The sequence below is a fragment of the Equus przewalskii genome, chromosome X (assembly GCF_037783145.1).
Source record: "Equus przewalskii isolate Varuska chromosome X, EquPr2, whole genome shotgun sequence".
Classification (NCBI taxonomy): Eukaryota; Metazoa; Chordata; class Mammalia; order Perissodactyla; family Equidae; genus Equus; species Equus przewalskii.
The window spans coordinates 48,301,149-48,326,412 of NC_091863.1; the positions used below are offsets into that span (position 1 = coordinate 48,301,149).

Genomic DNA, 25,264 nt, shown 5'->3' on the forward strand with positions numbered 1-25,264 from the left:
CTCAGGATATCTGGGCTAAATCTAATTCAGCTAGTTGGCAGCAGGACTGTGGAGAGGCATGGCTACTGTGGAGATGGCCATAGCCTCACCTAGGAAGCTGCGTTAAATGACTTATTGGTGAACTAAGTAAAATAGAGGCTTCTGAAGAACACTGTATGCCCATGTACCATCCCTCTTTTACTCTTCCCCAACTATATGAGAAAACAGTGTCTATGTGATACTCATAGCCTACTACAGAAGGATGTCATAGCCCAAGACAGAAATGGGAGAGATGGAACCAAAAGAGTGTGCTTCCAGGGGACATGTATCTTACCTCCAAACATCCCTCTTCAACTGTGTTGCAAACCTAGCTGGTCTAATCTACCTATGGCCAGGCTGACCTGTTGTCCTGCAGGTGGTGGGACTTGGGGGAATGCTGGGAAGTCTCATTTTGTTATCTTGGGCCTGGCAGGTAAAGGCCTGGGCAAGCAAGATCTACCTCATTGGGCCCATATCCTGGTCAGGACAGAAGTTTCTGGGACCCAGGGGTGAGCAGGTCGACATGAATAAGGATATTCCAAAGGGTCCAAAAGCTAAGTGGGCCAAGCAGCACAGTGCTGGGCTCAGTGACTGAAACACTGAAGTAAGCCAAAGTCCACAGCAGAGACCTTGGTCCTCCTCCCACTTGCTTTTGGTACTAGAGACAAAAGGACCTATAGCTGTAGTCACCTGTTGGATGCCTAGATTAGAGAATTTAAGAGATAGGGCTCTCAAGGAGAGTACAGGGAGTGATACTCATTCACATGTTAGTATCAGCTTATTCCACATTCTTGCTTCCAACCCCCCCAACCCACACCACCCCACATTCTGAGAGTGAGCGGCTCTGCGATCAGTTCGAATGGGGTTGGGGGATAGGTGAAGAATACTCACAAGCTGGATAACCTTGGCTAATCACTTTAAATGAGCCGCTGGCTTCTCCTGTGTGAAATGGGGTTAATAATCCCATTGCCAAATGGTTGTCATAAGGATTAAATGACACCCTATATATGATAAGGCAATTGAAAACAAGAGAAATTATTGTATTTAGACAAGCCATAAGTCTCTTCCATTAGGCCTGGTGGAAGCCTTCCCAGGATAGAGATAGGTCAGAGATGACTTGTTCTACCAAGAGGCCATTTTGGCCATCCTGGAAACCGGGATGATTTTTCTCTCCCCATTCTAGTTCTGGCCATTGGGGCACACCACAAAGACATCTCTCCCCACCCGAGTCCCCCAAAAGATCCTGAGGAAAGTAGAGCAAGAAGCCATCATCCTTGACACAATGATCTTGGGATGGGCTAAGGCTCTGTGGCAAACATCTTTGAAGGCCTCCTGAAAATGATAATTAACATCCACTGCCTCTTCTGCCTCTAGTCAAGGGGAGAAACTTAGTAATTAGAGAAGACAAATTGAAAACTTAGTAATTAGAGAGGCAAGTGGCACTTTCATTAATGAATATAGTGGCCCTTATCAGTGAATATAAGGTGCTTTGTAATAAAACTGAGGGCAGGAAGTGTGTAAATTCTCTTAGCAAATAAGTTTATAAGTAGTAGAGCCATTCTCTATGGTAATAAAGAATATGGATTTATCATATGGACCATATGGGGCTTTTAGAAACAATTCTTTTGGTGATGAGACACGTTTGATTTTAGGTTCCTTAGGAGAGAACCAGCTACATCCCAGAGTATAAGACACCCACCATTTGTTTTCTCTCTCCACTCAAGGATCTTCAGAATGTAATTATGGAGCACTGACACCAGATGCAGCCCTCTTGCTCTGCAGGAGGTAATTGAGATTCACCTCTGGAAGTTGAAGAGGCTGAGAATTGGCAAGATGCAGAAGGGACTGCTGAGAAGTGAGCCTTCTAAGTTTGGTGGAGAGAGATGGTAGACCCCATAGAAAAAGGAAAAGGTGGGGACAGTAGAAAACAGAGGTTAAATGAGGAGAGAGCCAAGAAATCGAGAAATGGTAAAGGTTATTGAAGGGGAGGGTTAGATCATCACTTTCTCCAAATCTTGGTGGAAGGCATCCTCAAGACCTAGAACAAAAAGAGCTCATACCCTAACCCAGAGGCACAACACCTGCTCTTCCTCTCAACTCTATAGCTTGGAACAATTATTTAGACCCTTTTAGTAAATAATCACTTTATTAGAGTCAGCGCTTAGTTTCTCTGGAGAAAAGCAGATGAAACAGTAGCAGAACAGATCCACTATTGTATCTCTGATGTGCAGCATAAGACATCACATGGGGGCCTTGTGAGCAGCAAGGAGCATCTATTTGCAGGCTATATCATGATGAAAAAACCAGTAAGGTCATTCTAGCCACTTTGGGAGATGGATAAAGAATGTGTCTATCTCTGAGGAGATAAGACTGGAAGTATTAGGAAAGAACTAGAGGTGTGGGATTCCTAAGTGACATGGCCTCTGGCTGGGTCCAAAAGCAGCTTTTAAGCTCCCATGAGTGCCAAGGGCAGGTACTGAACTTGCAGCTGCAAGGAAAAGGAGCAAAGTCAGGAAAGGGCGTTCAAGTCTTCTCAAAGGGCCTGGTGACAGGAAGGACAGCCTCATTCATAAAGACACTTGAAGTGCCCCTGGTTATAGGATCAAACTTGCTTCTTGCCGTCCAGTATTCCAGAAAGGGCATGGAAGGACAGTCCATGGGATACTTGGCAATGGAACAACAGGGCTGGCAGGTCAAGACTAGGTTGGGGTAAGCTGCTTCCCACCAGGAAAATCCCCTTTATTTTGCAATTGATAAAACAGACACACATACACATACACACACACATACACAAAATGGCACAAGAGTTATGCCTGGACGTGTCTTTTTACTTCTTTTATTGAACTCCATAAATATTTTCATAAGGCTTTCTGTCATTACAACATCATATTTTTGTTGTTAAACATTTTTTTAAACACACAACTTTGACACTTGTTTGACAGGGTCAAACAGTCAGATAAAAGAAACGAAATAATAAACTGGCAAATGCAGAGCAGCAGGGGTAATCAAAATCACTGTTGCCCTTCCATCTACCCCAGCCCACCCCATCCCCAAAGCACTAAAAGATCACTATTTGGCTTCACACTAGAATTGTTACAACTGTCTTGTTGCTGTCCTTATAAATCCAGTAGAGATATACATATATAGAGAGAAGGGGAGAGAGGGAGAGAGAAAGAGGAGTTGGATTTCTGTGTTAGGACCATCCCACAGCAGGGTCCATAGAACACACTAGCAAAGCCTTTTGGAGAGCAAATCCAGGCCTCATTGAGTTGAGGAAAGGGGAGCTCTGGCCATGCAGAAACAGAGAAGATTTACAAAGTTCTTGGGGATATTACTGCTGTGGGGACACAGAAGAGGCTTGGATCTTGAGCCCAGGCAATGGGGTTCCCCTCGGTGCTGCTGGCCACTGGTCTTCTTTGCTGCCATAGGCTGGGGGAACACTCCAACTAATGGCAAACTGCTTTATTGTTGTTTTTACAAGTTGTTGGTATTGATGAGGCCAGTGGGTTGGGTGGATGAGAAGTGGGTGGTGAGAGGTGATATCCCTGATCCTGGAGCTCTGGGCAAAGGCCTAGAGGAGCAGGTAGGACGAGGGAACTTGGCCAAGAGATGTTGTAGGTCCAGGGACTTGTCCAAGCATCCCCTCTTGCTGTGTCCCCATCCCCTGGAGAAACATGTTAAAGCCAAGCCTAGTGGGGAGGAATGGAAAGTAGGAAAATAATGTATACCCAAGGGAGGCCTACATAGCCACTGAAGCACATTCTGTTTGCCAAGGAGGACATTTTAGTGTAGGCACTGGGTACCAGGTTCCTTGTGAAGGGGGCTTAAGCAGCTGAGTCATGTGCTGAGCAGTGGTGGCCAGTCCCAAGCTCCAGCCCTCTGTTCAGTTCAGGGTTATCCTTGGCTTACTTCACAAGTCTGATTTTGGTGTAGTGGAATGGAAGGTTAAACAGCTTGTATTTTGATTGCTACCGAGGAAAAATTCCAAGGTTGGGCAGGACATGATTTACGTAAGGAGGTATAGAGCAGCAATCAAGCCAGCTATGCTGAGAGCCCCATGCAGCCATGGCTGCTGCTCAGTAAGCTGAGGTCTTTCCATGATGAAGTCTTCTCCTGTGGGGTCCAGGACAGACTCAATCTCCAGATTCTTTGCTAGAGTGGCTCTCCATAGCAGGGCCCATCCTTACTCCTTTGTATTCCATTTTCCTTGCTATTCAAGGTCTATCCACCCCAGGGACCACGTAGGGAGGAGGAACAGGTACTCCTACACCCATAGGGAGCCTGCCTCTTTGTGGGACAGGTTAGTTTTGCCTAAGTGTAAAGCCTGCTAAAAATGAGTCTGACGGTAGCATCTTTGCCTCAGACCCTTTCTCCACAGGAAAAAGTCCCCCCTGGGTTTCTCACTTACTTGCTTCAAATGTCCTGGGATGGGAGAATGTTGGAAACAGGGCCTTATTTGAGTGCCAGAAGTACTTTAACTATGCTGATATCAGCAATTCTCCTGTGCCAGGAGAGCAGGAAAAAGAAGGAAGAGAGGGAGGGGGGAAGGAAGAAGCCATAGAAGATTGTCCATTCAAACTGCTAACAATGGGGGATGTCTCATGTAACTTGAGTGGTAGGAACTCCAGGTACATATCTTGGGCCAAGGCTGTCTCTTTCCATGCCCATCCCTGTTCTTTGCCATAAAAGGTTACTATCAGCCTTGAATCCTGCCCAGGTCAATAATTTCAAGGCAGCTGATGATCTTGGTCAGGTGGGCTCTGTCTTGACCCCTCCACTGACTCCTATAAATGCTGCCTAAACAATCTGCAGATTGAAGCTGGGACGACCAGGCTCCTGAACCGATTGTGGTGTGGAGCCCTGCGTTAACCCTACTTGGTGCTAGAGGCAGTTGAATCCCCCCCCCAGGAGGCAGAATCTCAGCTTCTTTGCTTCCAGTTGAGATCTTTTAGGTTAGGGGAGGGACAGGCCTAGAAGGAACACCATAACCAAAGAGGCCTGAAGAAGAGAATAATTGGCCCAAACTAAACCTGAGATACAAAACTGTCATGACCCAACAGTGCTGCAACATGGGACCTCCCAGTGCTAGGGGAGAAAAAAAAGCCCAAATGCAGAACTTTCCCTGAAGGTCCTCTCCAGCATCATTATACTCTGACACTCCCTTGCTTCTGTTTGGTTTTGACCCCTCTACAACACCTGAAATACAGTGAAAGCAATAGAAATATCGAGCAGTTATGTCACAGGGCACAACAGATCATGTCCAGACTGGCACGACTGAGGACAGAAGATGCAGGAAAAAGGCTGGTTTGGGCAACTGCAGGGCTGCAAAAATACTCACAGATGTTCAGCTAAGGTAGAGGAGAAAGGGGATTCTCCCTTTACCCAGTGAAAAGGAAAAGGAAGAAAAGAAATTCCAAACTCCCAAACTCCAAAACTCCACTACATCAAATTAAATTCAAAAGTCACCAGGATCAGTATCATCAGGAAAGAAAAAAACAATACAAACACATCTATGGTAATAATAAGTCAATGAATCACTCACAGGGGAGCAAAGAGATTATCTCAACAAGAAAAGGAACAAATAGAAATGTCAATTTCTGAAAGTAAAGGGGAGGGGGACAAGGTAAGAACGGAAAGCTTTTAAGAAGGGGTCCACCTTTTTGGAAGTCATTGGTACCTCCTCCTACCAACTACAGATTTTACTTCCCCAAAACAACAGAAAACATTTTTGGTCCGTGTGTGTGTGTGTGTGTGTGTGTGTGTGTGTGTGTACACTCAAGGGTATGTGTGTGTATGTCCACATATATATACACACACACACACATATATGTATATGTGTGTGTGTGTGTGTGTGTGTATATATAAATTTCAACAGTGCTTCTCCGAAAAAAGGTCCATCTATAAATATAATTTTATTTGCTTTATTTTAAAATTATCTGCCTCCCTATAGGTATTATTTTTTGAAGGGGGTTAACCTGCTGAAGTTTTGCCAGAATGGTGACTGGCTGCGCTTGGGTTCGGTGAACTCAAAGACTTGCGACTGAGCGATGCCATCGGGGACCAGGTACTGGCCCTGGTTTAACGGGTCCTGCGGTGGTGGGTAGGAAGGAGGAACTGAGCGGGCAGAGTTGACACCTAGAGTAGATGGGAGATCAAAGGGAAAGGGTATAAGTTAAGTAGCAAGGGGCTTCTCAAATCACCCAGTGACCACTTTGGGCAGACAATTCAATGAAGCCTATTTTAGAGAGTGTGAACTGGAACTGAAAATCATTCAAAAGAATTCCATTCCTTAACAGATTTTGGAATGGTGCAATAACACACGCTTTCCCATCTACTCAGGTATCACTGAGAAACTTGGGGTGTTGCCATCAGCCATTTTACATATGAAGACACCGAAACCTGAAGGGAAATGTCATACCCAAGGTTACAAGGCAAGGGCTATAACCCACATTCTTTGACTTCTCAGTTCAGAGCTCTTTCCAAGAGACCATACTCCATTATGCAGGGCTTGGTCCTGCAAATAACCAAACAATCTCCATTTAACTTCAAACAACTTTGGTTTTCTTCCTCCTCAACTCCCCATGGAAGTGTGAAAAGAGCCTGGTCAAGAACTACCAAATTCAGGGCAGGTCTCTGGGGGGAAATGGTTTTCTTAAAGCTAACATACAAGTGATCCAGTGTTCTACGCCAGGTTGAGAGTGATGAAACCGTATTTAATAGGGAAGCGACATTGGTAGTTGAGGGAGAAAGCAAATTCACCACTGGAAGATATGATCCGTGGAACACAAGGAAGACTTGGAATATATTTATGATCTTTCAAAAAGAATGCTTCAATGTCTTCTCAACTTTCATAGGAGGGTTTGCACCTATTAAAGCAAAATTTGCATGAATAGAGGATTCCAGGACCCAGGGGCCCTAAACTTAAAGTTTAATCCTAATCTATTTTCAGAACAAAATAGGCTGAGGCATATAGCATATGATTCAGAATTCAAGGAAGACCTCTCTCTTGCTCCCAAATACCTTCCTCATCTTTCGGCCAGTGCCTGAAATTTCAACATTACAGCTTCTTTGTTTGCCTTTGTTTGATGACTTGATTCCATTACCCTGGAAGTAGTATCATATTAAGTCATCATCAGCCGTCAGCACTTCAGTGGAAAAGAACTGGTTCTCTTCTAAAAGCCAGTACTTTGTTTTGCTTTTGTTCTTATTTTTGTTTTCCTGCTTTATTGAGATATAGCTGACATATAACATTGTGTAAGTTTAAGGTGTGCAATATGATGATTTGATACACGCATATACTGCAAAATGATTACCACAATAAGGTTAGTTAGAATATCCATCACCTCACATAATTACCTTTTTTTGTGGTAAGAGCATTTAAGAACTACTCTCTTAGCAACTCTCAAGTATACAATAAAGTATAATTAACTATTATCACCACACTGTACATTATATACCCAGAACTTCTTCATCTTATAGCTGGAAGTTTGTGCCCTTTGACCAACATCTCCCTACTTCCCCCAACCTCAGCCCCTGGCAACCACCAACATAGTTTCTGTTTCTGTAAGTTTGCCTTTTTTAGATTCTACATAAAAGTAAAATCACATAGTATTTGTATTTTTCTGTCTGACATTTCACATAGCATAATGCCCTCAAAGTGCATCCATGTTTCCATTAACGGCAAGATTTCCTTCTTTTTATGGTTGAATGACATTCCACTGTATATGTATACACCATGTTTATTTTATCCATTCATCCACCAAAGGACATGTAGGTTGTTTCCATGTCTCTCCTACTGTGAATAATGCTGCAATGAACATGGAGGTGCAGGTATCTCTTTGAGATGCTGATTTCATTTCCTTCTCATGCATACTCAGCAGTGGGATTGCTGGATCAGATGGCAATTCTATTTTTAATTTTTTGAGGACTCTCCATACTGTTTTCATAGTGGCTTATCCATTTACATTCACACCATCAGTGCACAAGGGTTCCCTCTTCTCTCCACATCCTTGCCAGCACTTATCTCTTGTCTTTTGGAGAAAGCTACTCTAACAGATATGAAATGGTATCTCATTGTGGTTTTGATTTGCATTTCTCTGATGATTAGTGATGTTGAACACCTTTTCTTGTACTTATACATCATTTATATATCCATTTGTATGTCTTATTTGGAAAAATGTCTGTTCAGATCCTTTGTCCATTTTTTAAATGGACTATTTGTTTATTTGCTACTGAGTTGTAAGAGTTGCTTATATATTTTGAATATTAACCCTTTATCAGATACATGGTTTGCAAATATTTTCACCCATTCGATATGTTGCCTTTTCATTCTGTTGACTCTTTCTTTTGCTATGCTGAAGCTTTTTAGTTTGATGTGGTCCTACTTGTTTATTTTTGTTTCTGTTGTTTGTGCTTTTGGTGTCAGATTCAAAAACTCATTGCCAAGACCAATTTCAAGAAGTATCTTCCCTATGTTTTCTTCTAGGAGTTTTATGTCTTACACTTAAGTCTTCAATCCATTTCAAGTTAATTTTTGTGAGTGATGTAAGACAGGGATCCAATACATTCTTTTGCATCTGAATATCCAATTTTCCCAATACCAGTTATAGAAGAGACTATCCTTTCCTCACTGAATATTCTTGGCCTCCTGACAAATACTAGTTGACTGTAAAGGCAGGTTTATAATTTGGCTCTCAATTTTGTTCCATTGGTCTGTAAGTTGTTTTTTGTGCCCATATCATACTGTTTGATTACTATAGGTTTGTAATAAAGTTTGAAATCAGGAAGTGTGATACAGCTTTGCTCTTCTTTCTCAGGATTCCTTTGGCTATTTGGGGTCTTCTGTGGTTCCATATGACTTTTAAGATTGTTTTATCTACTTTCATGAAAAATGCTATGGAATTTGAGATAGGGACTGCACTGAATCTAGAGATGGCTTTGGGTGTTACGGACATTTTCACCATGTTAATTCCTTCAATTCATAAACACAAAATACATTTCCATTTATTTGTATCTACTTTCATTTCTTTCATAAACGTCTAATAGGTTTCAGTGTACAGATCTTTAATTTCCTTGGTTAAATTTATTCCTAAGTATTTAATTCTACTTTGTGCTATTACAAACGGGATTGTTTCCTTAATTTCTCTTTTGGATGTTCATCATTAGTGAAACACAACTGATTTTTGTATATTGATTTTATATCCTGAAACACTACTGAATTCCTCTATTATTTTAATATTTCTTGGGAGAGTCTTTAAGGTTTTCTATATATAAAATCATGTCATCTGCAAACAGAAACAATTGTACTGCTTCCTTTTTGACTTTTATTTCTTTTTCTTTCCTGATTGCTCTGGCTAGAACTTCCAGCACTATGTTGAATAGGAGTGATGGGGGTTGGCACCCTTGTCTTGTTCCTGAACTTAGAGGAAAAGCTTTCAATCTTTCACCATTGAGTATAACGTTATTAGTGATGGGCCTGTCATACAACATTATGATTATATTGAAGTACATTCCTTGTATACCCAATTTATTGAGAGTTTTTATCATGAAAGAATGATGAATTTTGTCAAACGCTTTTTCTGCATTTCTTGAGATGATCACTGATTTTTATCTTTCATTCTCTTAATGTGGTGTATCACATTTATTGATTTGCATACATTGAATGATCCTTGTGTTCCAGAGATGAATCCCACTTGATGATAGTGTACGATTCTTTTAATGTGCTGCTGAATTCTGTTTGCTAGTATTTTGTTGAGGAGGTTTGCATCTATATTCATCAGGGATACTGGCCTGTATTGTCTTATAGTCTTTATCTGGCTTTGGTGTCAGGGCATACTGGCCTCTTAAAATGAGTTTGGGAGTGTTCCTTTCTCTTCAATTTTTTGGAAGAGTTTGAGAAGGATTATTGTTAATTCTTCTGTAAATGTTTCATAGAATTCACCAATGAAACCATCTGTTCTTGGGCTTTCCTTTGTTGGGAGGTTTTTGATTACTGTTTCAATCTTCTTACTTTTATCAGTCTGTTCAGATTTTGTATTTCTTTTTTTCCCCCAGTTTTATTGAGATATAATAGACATATTACATTATATAAGTTTTAAGGTGTACCACATGAGTTAATATATGTATATACTGTGAAATGATAACCACAATAAGGTTACTTAACATCTATCACCTCACATAGTTACACATATTTTTCTTTTGATGAGAACTTTTAAGATCTACTCTCTTAGCAACTTTCAAATGTACAATACAGTATTGTTAACTTGAGTCACCATGCTGTACATTACCTCCTCAAAACATTTATTTTATAAGTGGAATTTTTCACTTTTTGACAACTTTCACCAATTTCCTCCACCACACACTCCCTGCATCTGGCAACCACCAATCTGTTCTCTGTTTCTATGAGTTCAGTTTTATTATCCCACATATAAGGGAGAACATACATTATTTGTCTTTCTATGTTTGAATTATTTCACTTAGTGTAATAGCTTCCAGGTTTATCCATGATATGGCAAAAGGCAGGATTTCCTTTTTTATGGCTCAATAATATTCCTCTGTGTGTGTGTGTGTGTGTGTGTGTGTGTGTGTGTGTATCACTTTTATTTTATCCATTCATCTGTCAAAGGACACTTAGGTTGTTTCCATATTCTGGCTATTATGAATACTGCTGCAATGGAACATGGGACTGAAGATACGTCTTCAAGATCCTAATTTCATTTCCTTTGGATATATACCCAGAAGTGAAGTTGCTGGATCATATAGTAGTTCTTTTTTCTATTTTCTGAGGAACCTTCATACTGTTTTTCATAGCATGTGTATCAACTTACATTCCCACTAACAGTGTACAACTTATCACTTATCTTTTGATAAGAGCCATTCTAACAGGTGTGAGCTGATATCTTACTGTGGTTTTGATTTGCATTTCCTGGTGATTAGTAATATTGAGCACCTTTCCATGTACTTCTTGGCCATTTGAATATTCTCTTTGGAAAAATGTCCATTTAGGGCCTTTGTCCATTTTTAAATTGGATTATTTGTGGGGTTTATTTTTAGCTGTTGAGTAGTATGAATTCCTTATATATTAACCCCTTAACATATATGTGGTTTGTAAATATTTTCTCCCATTCCATAGGCTGCCTTTTCATTTTTTTGACTTTTGCCTTTTAGTTTGATGTAGTTCCATTTGTCTATTTTTTGCTTTTGTTGCATTACTTTATGCATCGTATCACAAAATTCACTGCCAAGATCAATGTCAAGAAGCTTTTTCCCCATGTTTTCTTACAGTGATTTGATTGTTTCCAGTCTTATATTTAAGACTTTAACCCATTTCAAGTTAATTTTTGTGTGTAAGTAAGATAGAGGTCTAGTTTCATTCTTTTGCATGTGAATATCCAGTTTTCCCAGAACCATTTATTAAAGAGATTGTCCTTCTCCATGGAGTATTTTTGGCTCCCTTGTCATATATTAGTTGACCATATACGCATGGGTTTATTTCTGAGCTCTAGATTCTCTTCCTCTGGTCTATGTATCTGCATTTTTTCCCAGTACTATACTGCTTGGACTATTATAGTATTGTAGTATATTTTGAAGTCAGAAAGTGTGCGGCTTCCAGCTTTGTTCTTTCTTGGGATCGCTTTGGCTATTCAGGGTCTTTTATGGTTCCATACAAATCTCAGGATTGTTTTTCCTATTTCTGTAAAAAATGCCATTGGAATCTTGGTAGAGAATGCATTGAATCTATAGATGGCTTTGGGTAGTACAGACACATAAACAACATTAATTCTTCCAATCCAGGAACACAGGATATCTTCCATTATTTTGTCTTCTTCAATTTCTTTTATAAATGTCTTAAAGTTTTCAGCATACACATCTTTCACCTCCTAGTTAAATTTATTCCTAAGTATTTTATTGTTTTTGATAATACTATAAATGGATTGTGTTCTCTGTTTTTCAAATAATTTATTTTTGGTTTATAGAAATATTACTGAGTCTTGTACATTGATTTTGCATCCTGCCACCTTACTGAACTCACTGATTAGATATAACAGTTTTTTGGTGGAGTCTTTAGGATTTTCTATATTTAAAAATCTGTCAAAGGCCAACAGAGTCAATTTTACTTCCTCCTTTCTGATTTGGACACTTTTGCCTTTTTCCTGCCTTGATAGCTTTGGCTAGGATTTCCAGTACTGTATTGAATAGGAGTGGTGAGAGTGAGCACCATTGTGTTGTTCCTGATATAAGACGAATAGCTTTCAACCTTTCATCATTGAGTACAAAGTTAGCTGTGGGCTTGTCATATATGGCTTTTATTATGCTGTGGTACTTTCCTTCTATACTTAATTGGTTGAGAGTTTTTATCGTGAAAAGATGTTGAATTTTGTGAAAAGCTTTTTCAGCATCTATTGAGAGTATCATATGATTTTTATCTTTCTACTAATGTAGTGTATCACATTTGTTGATCTGCATATGTTGAACCATCCTTGCAAGCCAGGGATGAATCCCACTTGATGATGGTGTATGATCTTTTCATGTACTGTTGAACCTGGTTTGCTAGCATTTTGTTGAGGAATTCTGAATCTACATTCATCAAGGATATTGGCCTGTAGTTTTCTTTTCTTGTAGTGTCCTTATCTGGCTTTGGTATCAGTGTAATGCTGACCTCATAAAATAAGTTTGGGAGTGTTGCCCCTTCTTCAATTTTTTGCAAGAGTTTGGGAAAAATTGGTGTTAATTCTTCTTTAAATATTTAGTAAAATTCACCTGTGGAGCCATCTGCTCTTGGACTTTTCTTTGTTGGGAGGTTTTTGATTACTGATTCAATCTTCTTACTATTAGTAAGTTGAGATTTTCTATATCTACATAATTCAGTCTTTGTACATTGTATGTTTCTTGGAATTTATCCATTTCTTCTAGGTTATCCAATTTCTGGGTGGATAACTGTTTACAGTATTCTGATTCTATTTCTGTGGTATCATTTGTAATATCTCCTTTTAATTTCTGATTTTATATATTTGAGTTTTCTCTTTCTTAGTCTAGCTAAAGATTTGTCAATTTTATCTTTTCAAAAACAGTTCTTAATTTCATTGATCTTTTCTACTGTTTTTCTGGTCTCTATTTCATTTATTTTTGCTCCAATCTTTGTTATTTCCTTTTGGTCTGTTAACTTTCGGCTTAATTTTTTCTTCTTGTTCTTCTTCCTCGAAGTGTAAAATTAGATCATTTATTTAAAATCTTTCTTTTTACTTAGTGTAGGCATTTATCACTATAAACTTCCTTCCTAGAACTGCTTTTGCTGCATCCCATAACTTTTGGTATGTTGTGTTTCCACTTTCATTTATCTCAAGATAGTTTTTGTTTTCCATTTTGTTTTTTCTTGACCCATTGGTTGTTCAGGAGTGTCTTGTTTAATTTCCATATATTGTGAATCTTCCATTTTTCCTTTTATTGATTTCTAGTTTCATACCATTGTGGTTGAAAAAGATATTTGATATGATTTCAGTCTTAAGTTTGTTAAGTCTTGTTTTGTGACCTAATACATGATATTCTGGAGAATGTTCCACGTGTGACTGAGAAAAATGTGAATACTGCTGCTGTTGTATGGAATGTTCCTCATATGTGTTTTAGGTTCATTTGGTTTAAATATATTTCCAGTCTAATGCTTTCTTAATCATTTTTCTTTGCCTAGGTGATCTATTCATTCTTGAAAGTGAGGTATTAAAATCTCTCACTATTATTATAGTGTTGTCTGTTCCTTCCTTCAGATTTGTTAGTTTTGCTTAATATATTTAGGTGCTCTGATCTTGGGTGCATATATATTTACAGTTGTTATATTCTCTTAATGGATTACCTTTTTATTATTATATAATGACCTTTGTCTCTTGTGACAGTTTTTGACATATAGTTTATTTCTCTGATATTAGTATAGCTACCCTTGCTCTCTTTTGGTTTCCACTTGCATGGAATATATTTTTCCATTTCTTCACTTTGAGGTTATTAGAGTTCTTAAAAGTGAATTGAGTCTTTTGTAGGCAGTATATAGTTGTGCCTTTTTAAATCCATTCAGTCACTCGGATCCATGTTGATAGGAGAATTTAAAGTAATTATTGATAGGCAAAAATTTACTACTGCTATCTTACTAGTTAAATTTCTAGCTGTTCTGCAGTTCCTTTATTCCTTTCTTACTCTCGTGCTATTTTGCTTTTTGAATTGATGATTTTCCATAGCGGTATGCTTTGATTCACCTCTCTTTTTCTTTTGTGTATCTACTGTAGGTTTTTGCTTTGTGGTTACAATGAAGCTTACATAAAACATCTTATAGTCACAGCAATTTTATGCTGATAACAAATTAACTTTGACCACATACAAAAACTTTACCCTTTTACTCCCCCTCATCACATTTTATGTTTTTGGTGTCACAATTTATATCTTTTTATTATCTATTAACAAATCACTCTACTGAGTTATTTTTAATCTTTCTGTACTTCATCCTGTATAGTAATTGAAGTGATTAACACAACAACATATTAGAGTATTCTGAACTAGACTATATACTTATTTTTACAGTGTTTATATTTTAATACATTTTCATGTTACTAATTAGCTTCCTTTTATTTTATCTTGAAGAATTCCATTTAGTATTTCTTCTAAGACAAGTTTATTGGTAATGAACTCTCTCAGCAGCTTTTTTTTTTTTTTTGGTCTGGGAAAGTCTTTCTCCTTCATTTCTGAAGGAAAATTTTCCTGGGTACAGTATTCTTGGCTGGCCGTTTTTTTCTTTCAGCACATTGAACATATCATCCAACTCTCTACTGCCTTGCTAAGTTTCCACTGAGAAATCTGCTGTTTGCCATATGGGGGTTCCCTTGTACATGAGGATTTTTTTTCTCTTAATGTTTTTACTCTTCTTTGTCTTTGATTTTAGACAGTTTCATTATAATAGTCATTACATTATAATGTGAAGATCATTTTGGGTTCATATTGTTTGGAAACCAATGAGCCTCATGAATTTGGAGGTCCAAATATCTTCCCAGAATTGGGAAGTTCTTAGATATTATATTTTTATGGTGAACATTAAAGCTAACTTTATTTTATTTATTATTTTATTGAGGTCACATTGGTTTATAACATTGTCTAAATTTCAGGTGCACACCATTATATTTTGCCTTCTGTATGGCCTTGATTGTGTTCACGACTAAAAGTCTAGTTTCCATCCATCACCATACATATATGTCCCTTTACCCATTTCTCCCTCCCTCCATTCCCTTCCACTCTGGTAACCACCAGTTTGTTCTCCTTATCTATATGCGTGTTTGTTTGTTTGTTTATCTTTCACATATGAGTGAAATCATATGGTAATTTTCTTTCTCTGTCTGACTTACTTCACCTAGCATAATACCCTCAAGGTCTGCCCATGTTGTCACAAATGGCATGATTTCTTCTTTTTCATGGCTGAGTAGTATTCCATTGTATACAAATATACCACATAGTCTTTATCCATTCACCCATTGATGGGCACTTGGGTTGCTTTCAAGTCTTGGCTACTGTGAATAATGTTGCAATTAACATAGGGGTGCATATATCTTTTAAAGTTAATGTTTTCATGTTCTTTGGATAAATACTCATAAGTGGAATAGCTGGATCACACAGTATTTCTATTTTCAAATTTTTGAGAAATCTCTTTTCTGTTTTCCATAGTGGCTGTAGCAGTTTGCATTTCCACCAGCAGTATAGAGGGCTCCCTTTTCTCCACATCCTCTCCAACACTTGTTATTTCTTGTCTTATTAATAATAGCCATTTTGATGGGTATAAGGTGATATCTCGTAGTTTTGATTTGCATTTCTCTAATAATTAGTGATAATGAACATCTTTTCATGTGCCTGTTGGTCATCTGTATATCTTCTTTGGAAAAATGTCTGTTCATATCCTCTGCCCATTTTTTCATTGGGTTGTTTGCTTTTTTGTCTGTTGACTTGCCTGAGATTTTTATATATGTTGGAAATTAACCACTTATAGGATATATGATTTGCAAATGTTTTCTCCCAGGTGATGGGTTGACTTTTCTTTTTTTCTTTTTGAGGAAGATTAGCCCTGAGATAACATCTGTTGCCAATCCTGCTTTTTTGCTGAGGAAGAGTGGCCCTGAACTAACATCTGTGCCCATCTTCTTCCACTTTATATGTGGGATGCCTGTCACAGCACAGCTTGATAAGCAGTGTATATGTCCAAGCCTGGGAGCTGAACTGGCAAATCCTGGGCTGCTGAAGCAGAGCACACAAACTTAACCTCTATACCACTGGGCCAGACCTGGTTGACTTTTCTTTTTGCCGATGGTTTCTGTTGTCATGTAGAAGCTTTTTGGTATGACGTAGCCCCATTTGTTTCTTTTTGTTTTGTTGCCCTTGCCGGAGGAGACGTGGGATTCAAAAAGACAGTGCTAAGACTGATGTCAAAGAGCATACTGCCTATTTTTCTTTTAGGAGTTTTACGGTTTCAGGTCTTCAAGTCATTAATCCATTTTGAGTTAATTTTTGTGTATGGTGTACTTTCATTCTTTTGCATGTAGCTGTCCAGTTTTCTCAACACCACTTACTGAAGAGACTTTCCTTTCTCCATTGTATGTTCGTGGCTCATTTGTTGAAGATTAGCCATCCATAAATGTGTAGTTTTATTTCTGGGCTCTCAATTCTGTTCCATTAATCTTTGTGTCTTTTTTCCTGTCAGAACCACGTTGTTTGGAATACTATATCTTTGTAATATGTTTTGAAATTAGGGAGTGTGATGCCTCCAGCTTTCTTCTTTTTTTTCAGGATTCCTTTGGCTATTTGAGGTCTTTTGTTGCTCCATATAAATTTTAGGATTCTGTGTTCTATTTCTGTGAACAGTGTCATTGGGATTCTTACAGAGACTGCATTGAATCTGTAGATTGCTTTAGGTAATATGGACAATTCTGTTCTTCCAATCCATCAGCATAGAATAGCTTTCTATTTCTTTTTTCTTTCTTTTTTTTTTTTTTGCTGAGGAAGATTCATCCTGGGCTAACATCTATTGACACTATTCCTCTTTTTGCTGAGGAATATTCACCTTGAGCTAACATTGGTTGCCAATCTTCCTCTTTTTGTAGGTGAGCCACCATGACAGGCAAGTGGTGTAGGTTTGTGCCTGGGAACCAAACCCGGGCCACCAAAGTGGAGCATGCCAAAGTTAACCACTATGCCACTCAGGCTGGGTCTCTTTCTATTTATTTATGTTCTTCAATTTCTTTCAATAATGTCTTACAGTTTTCAGTGTATAGGTCTTTCAATTACTTGGTTAAATTTATTCCTAGGTATTTTATTCTTTTTGTTGTGACTGTAAATGGGATTGTATTCTTGGTTTCTCTTTCTGCTAGTTTGGTGTTAGTGTATACAAATGCAATTAATTTTTGTATGTTGATTTTGTATCCTGCAGCTTTACTGTATTTGTTAATTATTTCTAAGTTTTTTGGTGGGTTCTTTAGGGTTGTCTATGTATGGAATCATGTTACCTGCAAATAGTGACAGTTTTACTTCTTACTTTCCAATTTCTAATGCTTTTATTTCTTTTTCTTGCCTAATTGCTCTGGTTAGAAATTCCAATACTATGTTGAATAAGAGTGGTGAGAATGAGCATCTTTGTCTTGTTCCTGTTCTAAAAGAGGATAGGTTTCAGTTTTTCATCATTGAGTATGATGCCGGCTCTGGGTTTGTGATACATGGCCTTTATTATGTTGAGGTATTGTCCTTCTATGCCCATTTTATTGAGTTTCTATCACAAATGGATGTTTAATCTCATCAAATACTTTCTCTGCATCTATTGAGATGACTATGTGATTTTTACTCTTCATTTTGTTAATGTGGTGTATCACATTGATTTGTGGATTTTGAATCATCACTGCATCCCTGGAATAAATCTCACATGATTGTGGTGTATGATCCTTTTAACATATCATTGTAGTCAATTTGCTAATATCTTGTTGACTTTTGCATCTATGTTCATCAGGGGTACTGGCCTCTAATTTTCCTTTTTTGGGTTGTCCTTCTCTGGTTTTGGTATCAGGGTAATGTTGGCCTCTTAAAATGAGCTAGGAAGTGTCTCCTCCTCTTCAACATTTCTGGAAGAGTTTGAGAAAGATAGGTATTAAATCTTCTTTGAATGTTTGGTAGAATTCACCAGAGAAGCCGTCTGGTCCTGGACTTTTGTTTTTTGGGAGGTTTTTGATTACTGTTTCAATCTCTTTAATTGTGACTGGTCTATTCAGATTCTCTACTTCTTCTTGATTCAGTTGTGGGAGATTGTATGATTCTAAGAATTTATCCATTTCTTCTAGGTTATCCAATTTGTTGGTGCATAGATTTTCATAGTATTTTCTTATAATCTACTATATTTCTGTCATATCCATTGTAATTTATCCTCTTAAATGTCTGATTGTATATAATTTGAGCCTTCTGTCTTTTTTTCCTTAGTGAGTCTGGCTAAAGATTTGTCGATTTTTTTTTTTTTATCTTTTCAAAGAACCAACTCTTAGTTTGATCCTTTCTGTTGTTGTTTTAGTCTGTTTTATTTATTACTGACCTGATTTTAATTATTTCCTTCCTTCTACTGACTTTGGGCTTTGTTCTCCTTTTTCTAGTTCTTTTAGATAAAGTAATTAGATTCCCTATTTGAGACCTTATTCTTTTCTTGAGGTAGACCTGTATTGCTATAAACTTCCCTCTTACTATAACTTTGGCTGTATCCAATAAGTTTTGACATGTTGTCCTTTCATTTTCACTTCTTTCCAGGTATTTCTTTGAGTTTTTCATTGATTTATTCATTGATTCAATAGTTGTTCAGTAGTATGTTGTCTATTCTCCACATATTTTTTACTTTCCCAGCTTTCTTCTTGTAGTTAATTTCTAGTTTTATACCATTGTGTTGGGAAAAGACACTGATATTATTTCAACCTTCCTAAATTTATTGATGCTTGCCTTGTTTCCCAACACATGGTCTAGCTTTGAGAATGTTCCATGTACGCTTGTGAAAAATGTGTATTCTACTGATTTTAGATGGAATGTTCTATATATACCTATTAAGTCCACCTGGTCTAGTGTTTCATTTAAGGTTGCTGTTTCCTTGTTGACTTTCTATCTGGATGATCTATCCATTGATGTAAGTGGGGTGTTAAAGTACCCTACTATTATTGTGCTGCTCTCAATTTCTCCCTTTAGGTCTGTAAGTGGTTGCTTTATATACTTCCATGCTCTTGTTAAGTGCATATATATTAATAAGTGTTATGCTCTCTTGGTGGATTGGAATGTTCCTTTTATCATTACATAATGTCTTTGTTTCTTTTGTTTTTAGCTTGAAGTCAATTTTGTCTGATATAAATATGGCTACATTCACTTTCTTTTGGTTGCCATTTTCTTGTAGTATAACCTTTTATCCATTCATTCTGACCTATGTTTGTCTTTAGAGCTGAGATGGGTCTCCTGGGGGCAGCATATTTTTGGGTCTTTTTTTTTTCAATCCATCCAGCCATTCTGTCTCTTTTGATTAGTGAACTCAACCCATTTACATTTAGAGTGATTATTTTTACATGAGGGCTTAATACTGCCATTTTATCTTTTGTTTTCTTGTTGTTCTATATTTCCATTGTTTCTTTTTCCTTGTATTTCTGCCTGCCATTTTAGTTTGGTGGTTTTCTGTGATGTTTTTCTCTGTTTCCTGCTTATTTATGATTTGTGACTCTGCTCTGATATTTTTTATTTTGTTTTGTGGTTACCATGAGGTTTGTATAAAGATCTCATAGATGAGATAGTCCTATTTCTGCTGACAGCATTATATCTCCATCAGCTTATAAAGGTTCCACTCCCCGCCTCTTCCCCTTTCATATTTTTATTGTCTCAAATTATCCTTTTTTGTGTTGTGAGTTTGTTACCAAATTGAAGTTGTTATAGTTATTTTGATGCTTTCTTTCTCTTTAGCCTTTATGTTATAATGAAATGTTTACAAACCTATTCTGATGTAGAGTTGTGATTTTCTCATTCTGTCTATCACCTTGCTGAAATGTTTGTAAACTTTTGCCTTTTTATTTCAGGTAGGGATGTCTCCTTTCATCACTTCTTGTAAGGCAGGTCTAGTGGCAATGAACTGTGAGCCCTACTGCTGCCTGCAGTTCTGCTGCCTCATCTGGGTTTCGTGTTCCCCCAGTAGCTCTCCATGGGCTGGGGTGCTGCTGCTCCCAGGTTATCTGGAGGTGCTGGCAGCACTGCCACCAGGAGCGCTGGGTTCATGGCTGTTACTGTCACTGCTGGGGGCCAAGGTCTTATATACAGCCCCCATGGGTGGAAGAGATGGTGTTGGGGGTGCCACCACTGGGGACTGCGTCATGGGTTCCGTTGTGGCTCCTGAAGCCTCAGGACATGTGAACCACCCACCACCACTTGGGCAGTAGGGGCTAAGCCATGAGTAAATGCCATTGCTGCTTGTGCAGCCTCTGGTTGCTGGTGTGCTTTTTGAGACCTCAGGTCAGGGCACCCTGACCCTGCCAGGGAAATCTAGATTTTGGCTGCTATCCCCACTGCTGGAAAGACCAGTGCCACTGCTGGGGGAAAGGGAGTGGGGCTGGTTCACCAGTTCTGCTTTGAGACATCATTTCTTTAAATAAGCTTTATGCTCCTTTCCCCTCTATTCCCCTTCTGAGATTCCAATATTTTGTAGATTGATTCTCTTAATTTCACCCCATAACTCACATCATCTTTCTTCACTCTTTTCCATTCTTTCTTTTTTCTGCTCTGACTTCACAATTTCAAATGTCCTGTCTTTAACTTCCCAGTTTCTTTCTCCTGATTGATCAAGTCTGTTGATGCTCTCTATAGCATTTTTTCATTTCATTCATCATATTCCTCAGTTGGTTCTTTTTTATGATTTCTACTCTGTTTTCTTCCTGTATTGTTTTTCTGATTCTGTTGACCTGTCCTTCTGTTTACTTGTAGCTCACTGAGCTTCCGTAAAACAACTATTTTGAATTTTTTATTGTTTATCAGGCAAGTTGTAGATCTCCATGTCTTTTGGGGTCATTTTCTGGAAAATTATTGTGTTCCTTTGGTGATGTCATGTTTCCTTGACTTTTCACATTTTTTGTAGTCTTCCACTGCTGTCTTCACATCTGAAGAAGCAGTCACCTCCTCTAACCTTTAGTAACTGGCCTCTTCTATGTGTGAAATCATGGATTATATTTTTATCCAGGGGTGGTCTGGAACTTCTCTACTAGACTCCTGGACTTTCACAAAAGCACACTCATCTGTGGGTGATTTTTAAAACCAGTGTTCTTTAGGGGGAGAACAGTAGAAAACTATTCTGCCATTTTGATGGCATCCTGTAACAACCGGTTTTCAAAGGTGGCAAGTGTTAGAAGTATGAGGTTACTGGATGGCAACAAACAATATGGAGATATCAGGGAGGGAGTTTTGGGGAATGCTAATTTTAATTTTTTAATTAAGCTTTTTATTTTGAGATCATTGTAGATTCACAGGCAGTTGTAAGAGAAAATACAGAGATATGCTTTGTACCCTTTATTCAGTTTCTCAAGTAATAAGATTTTGCAAAACCATAGTACAATATTATGGCTAGGATATTAACATTGCTACAGGACAGTCAAGAGTCAGAACATTTCTATTATCACAAAGATCACTCTATTACACTTTTATAACCATACTCACTTATCTCCTGTCCCTACCCCCTCCTTAACTCCTTGCAACCACTAATCTGTTCCCCATTTCTGAGTTACATCATTTTAATAAAGTTTATAAATGAGTCATACCATTTGTAGCCTTTGGGGTTGGATTTTCTCAAGCAACATAATTCCTTGTAGATTCACCCAAATGTTTGCATGTACCAATAGTTGGCTCCTTTTTATTTATGAGTCATATTCTATGGCATAGATGTATAAAAGTCTGCTTAATTACTCACCCATTGAAAAACATCAGTTGTTTCCAGTTTAGGATATTATGATCAAAGCTGCTATGAACATTTGTTTAGAGGTTTTTATGTAAAAATACATTTTCATCTCTCTGGGATAAACGCCCAAGAGTGTAACTGCTGGGTCATATGGTAGTTGTATGCTTCATTTCTTAAGAAACTGTCAAACTATTTTCCAGAGTGGCTGTACTGTTTTACATTTTCACCACAAAGTATGAATGAGTCAGTTTCTCTGCATCCTTGCCTGCATTTGTTGTCACTGTTTTTTATTTTAGCCTTTCTAATAGGTATGTAATGATATCTCATTGTGTTTTTAATTTGCATTCTCCAATGATTAACGATGTTAAACATCTTTTCATGTATTTAACTGCCATCCATATATCCTCTTCAGTGAAATATCTGTTTGTCTTTTGCACATTTTCTAATTAGAGTTTTTACTGTTGAGTTTTGAGAGTTCCTTATATATTCTAGGTTCTAGCATTTTGTCAGCTATGTGGTTTTCAAATATGTTTTCCTAGTCTGTAGCTTGTCTTTTCATCTTCTTCACATGGTCTTTCACAGAGAAAAATTTTCTATTTTGATGAGATCAATTTTATCATTTTTTTCATTCTGTGGTTCAGGCTTTTGGTGTCAAATCTTATCTACTTCTTTGCCTAGCCCTACATCCTGAAGATTTTATCCTATTTTTTTGCCTAAAAGTTTTATAGCTTTACATTCAAGTCCATTATTCATTTTGAGTTGATTTTTATAGGATGTGAGTTTAGGTTGAGGTCCTTTATTTTTGGCCTATGGAGTCCAATTGCTTCAGTGCCATTTGCTGAAAAGGCTATACTTCCTCCACTGAATTGCTTTTGCACCTTTGTCAAAAATCAGTTGGGCATACTTGTGCAGTCTATTTCTGGGTTCTCTATTCTGTTCCACTGATTTAATATGTCTGTCCTTCTGCCAACACCACACTGTAGCTATATAATTAGTGTTGAAATCAGACTAGACTGATTACTCCAACTTTCTTCTTCTTCTTCAAGATTATTTTAGTTATTCTAGGGTACTCATTTGATTTTGAGTTGGCCCTAAAGCCTCTAGATATGGGGGCTGTTCTCATGGCCCTAGGCATCTCCATGATGACAGCCTGAAATGGGTTGATGGACCAGGAATTAGCATCCAACTCCCAAGAAGTTATATATCAATTTTTAAAACGAAGGCAAATGTAAAGTGAAAAGGCCTTCCTTGGAGCTAGGTTCTATCCTCTTTGCTTTTCTTCCAGTCAGGCTTCCCCTTCTCCAGAGCAGTAGACCAAGTTGATAAGGTCCCATGGTATTACAGATGGAGTTGGAGGGGGACACTAGAATAATTACCTATCCAATTATATCTGTATTGGAGAAATGTTAACAATAATGTTTCCCATCATTTCCAGGAAGTGGTCATTGGAAGTGTCAAGGAAGCTGGCTTTCATGGATATTTGAAAGAATGCCCTTCCTGTTCTTTGCATGTACATGATATAACTATTGAATTTCTAAGTTTGACAACCACTTCCAATTGTATAGTGCCCTTGTATCTCAAAATATATCAGTCACCACAGCCCTGGACTAGGAGAGTCTTGCAGATAAGAAATAAAGGAGGACATTTGTAGGAATTCTGGGAGGTTTGAAATTAGATGAGTTTCTTTGAAGACTAGGATTACTGTTAAGGGTGGAAAGCTCTTCAGGCGAACCAGTGTTTAGATACTGGGAGACAAGAAAGGACCTGAAAAAGATAGCCTTGAGACTATACAGAGTAAGGAAGGAATCTGACACAAAGGCTGGTATAAGTGAGCAGGTGGATTGTTTTAAGGGTTCTAAGTAAAAAGACCAGCCAGTTTCATATAAGCTTGAGGAAACCTGGGCTGAGGTAAAGGGGCACCATCCCATCATGAAGGTCAGCATGGTAGGGACAGTGGAGGAAATCAGAGTGAGAGAAGCTCAGGAGGTGAGTGCCTCCAGGAGACAAAGGCAGGTGGCTAGGACAGTAGCCCCTTTGTAGCTTGAAGACTCTCCAGCTGGCCAAGGCACTTCTCTGCTCATATCTCTAAGTAAGGGACACATTCTCTTACAGGGTTCTCCTATTCATACAGATCATATCCTTACTGATCTTAACTCCAGATTGCTTTATAACACTGTCTTTAATGTTTTCACCCCCCAAGAGGTTAGGGGTGCTTGCCTTTAATTCCCTATCTAAAGAGAATCACATTTCCATGATGAGGGAAAGAGCCAATGAGAGACTCTCAGGAGCAAGAAGCAATAGGTAGCTAATAGGAAGGCCATGTCTAGCCAGAGAGGCCCCAGCTAGGTGCAGTGTTTAAACGGAAATCAGGTATTCACGGTCACTAGGTCTCCTCAATAAAAAGGAGATTCATTGTGTCTGCTGGAGTTTCAGGCAACTTGAATCTGATCATTCTGTATGGTGACTCATTCTGAACCAGAGAGCCACTGAGAAAGCAGAAGGAAGGGCCTGGGGAAAGTGAGGTCTTATTATGATCATCCACCCCTGGGGACAATGACAGTAGCTGTCAGTAATAGAAGCAGCTGTCAGTAATGAGAGGCAAGACAAAAAAATTAGCTCTTCATTCCTAGCATAGAGAATTAGCAGAACTCTAAGATGGAGAGGAGAGAGGAGTGGACGTGGAGTCAAGCTGACTAAGGTTCAGAGTCACTCCACTTTGAAGATCCTCAGTTTCTTCATCTGAAAAATGGGGCTAACAATGCTTCCTTTTCAGGGGCACCATAAAGATGAAATGAAAGAACTTATATAAAATGACTGGTACTGAATAGGCTCTCGAATAAACAGAGGGTAGTTCTTTCCCTTCATTCAACTAAGCATTTTAATTTTGTCTAGTTCATGAAACAAGAAAATAAAGCTTATTTCATATTCAAATTGATTCTCAAGATATTTTCCTTTTTTCAGTACTTTAGTTTATGGTTCAGAGAAAGATAGAGATTGGCTATCTGAATCTTCTGTCTTGGTTCAATTTGAAGTTCTCCATTCTGATTTGGGACTCCTGATTTAGCAAATGTCCCCGAACCAATGAAAGAAAGTTCAGCAGATATCCCTAATATGTTTATACTTATTAATAAATTCTAGATGTTTACTACTGTCTATCTGTCTCTATATTATTAGTAAAGTTTAGGTTTCTTTTATTTAAGCATTAATAAAAAGAAACAAAGGTTCTAGTATTTTCCTGTACCCACTGAGCTATGTTTAGATATGACTACCTTATACTATTCACTCCTAAGC

General features: G+C 38.1%; 1 protein-coding gene across 29 annotated transcripts in view; it reads right to left on the bottom strand.

The window, feature by feature from the left end:
* Nucleotides 1-2,838: 2,838 nt before the first annotated feature.
* ARHGEF9 (Cdc42 guanine nucleotide exchange factor 9) overlaps nt 2,839-25,264 on the bottom strand; it is a 570,152-nt gene continuing 547,726 nt past the window's right edge. For all 29 annotated transcript variants that reach the window (XM_070605606.1, XM_070605602.1, XM_070605604.1 and 26 more), the window contains one exon: nt 2,839-6,153. In XM_070605606.1, the coding sequence (XP_070461707.1) occupies nt 5,972-6,153 (182 nt within the window). In that variant the 3' untranslated portion in view covers nt 2,839-5,971. The remainder of the gene's footprint in view (nt 6,154-25,264) is intronic.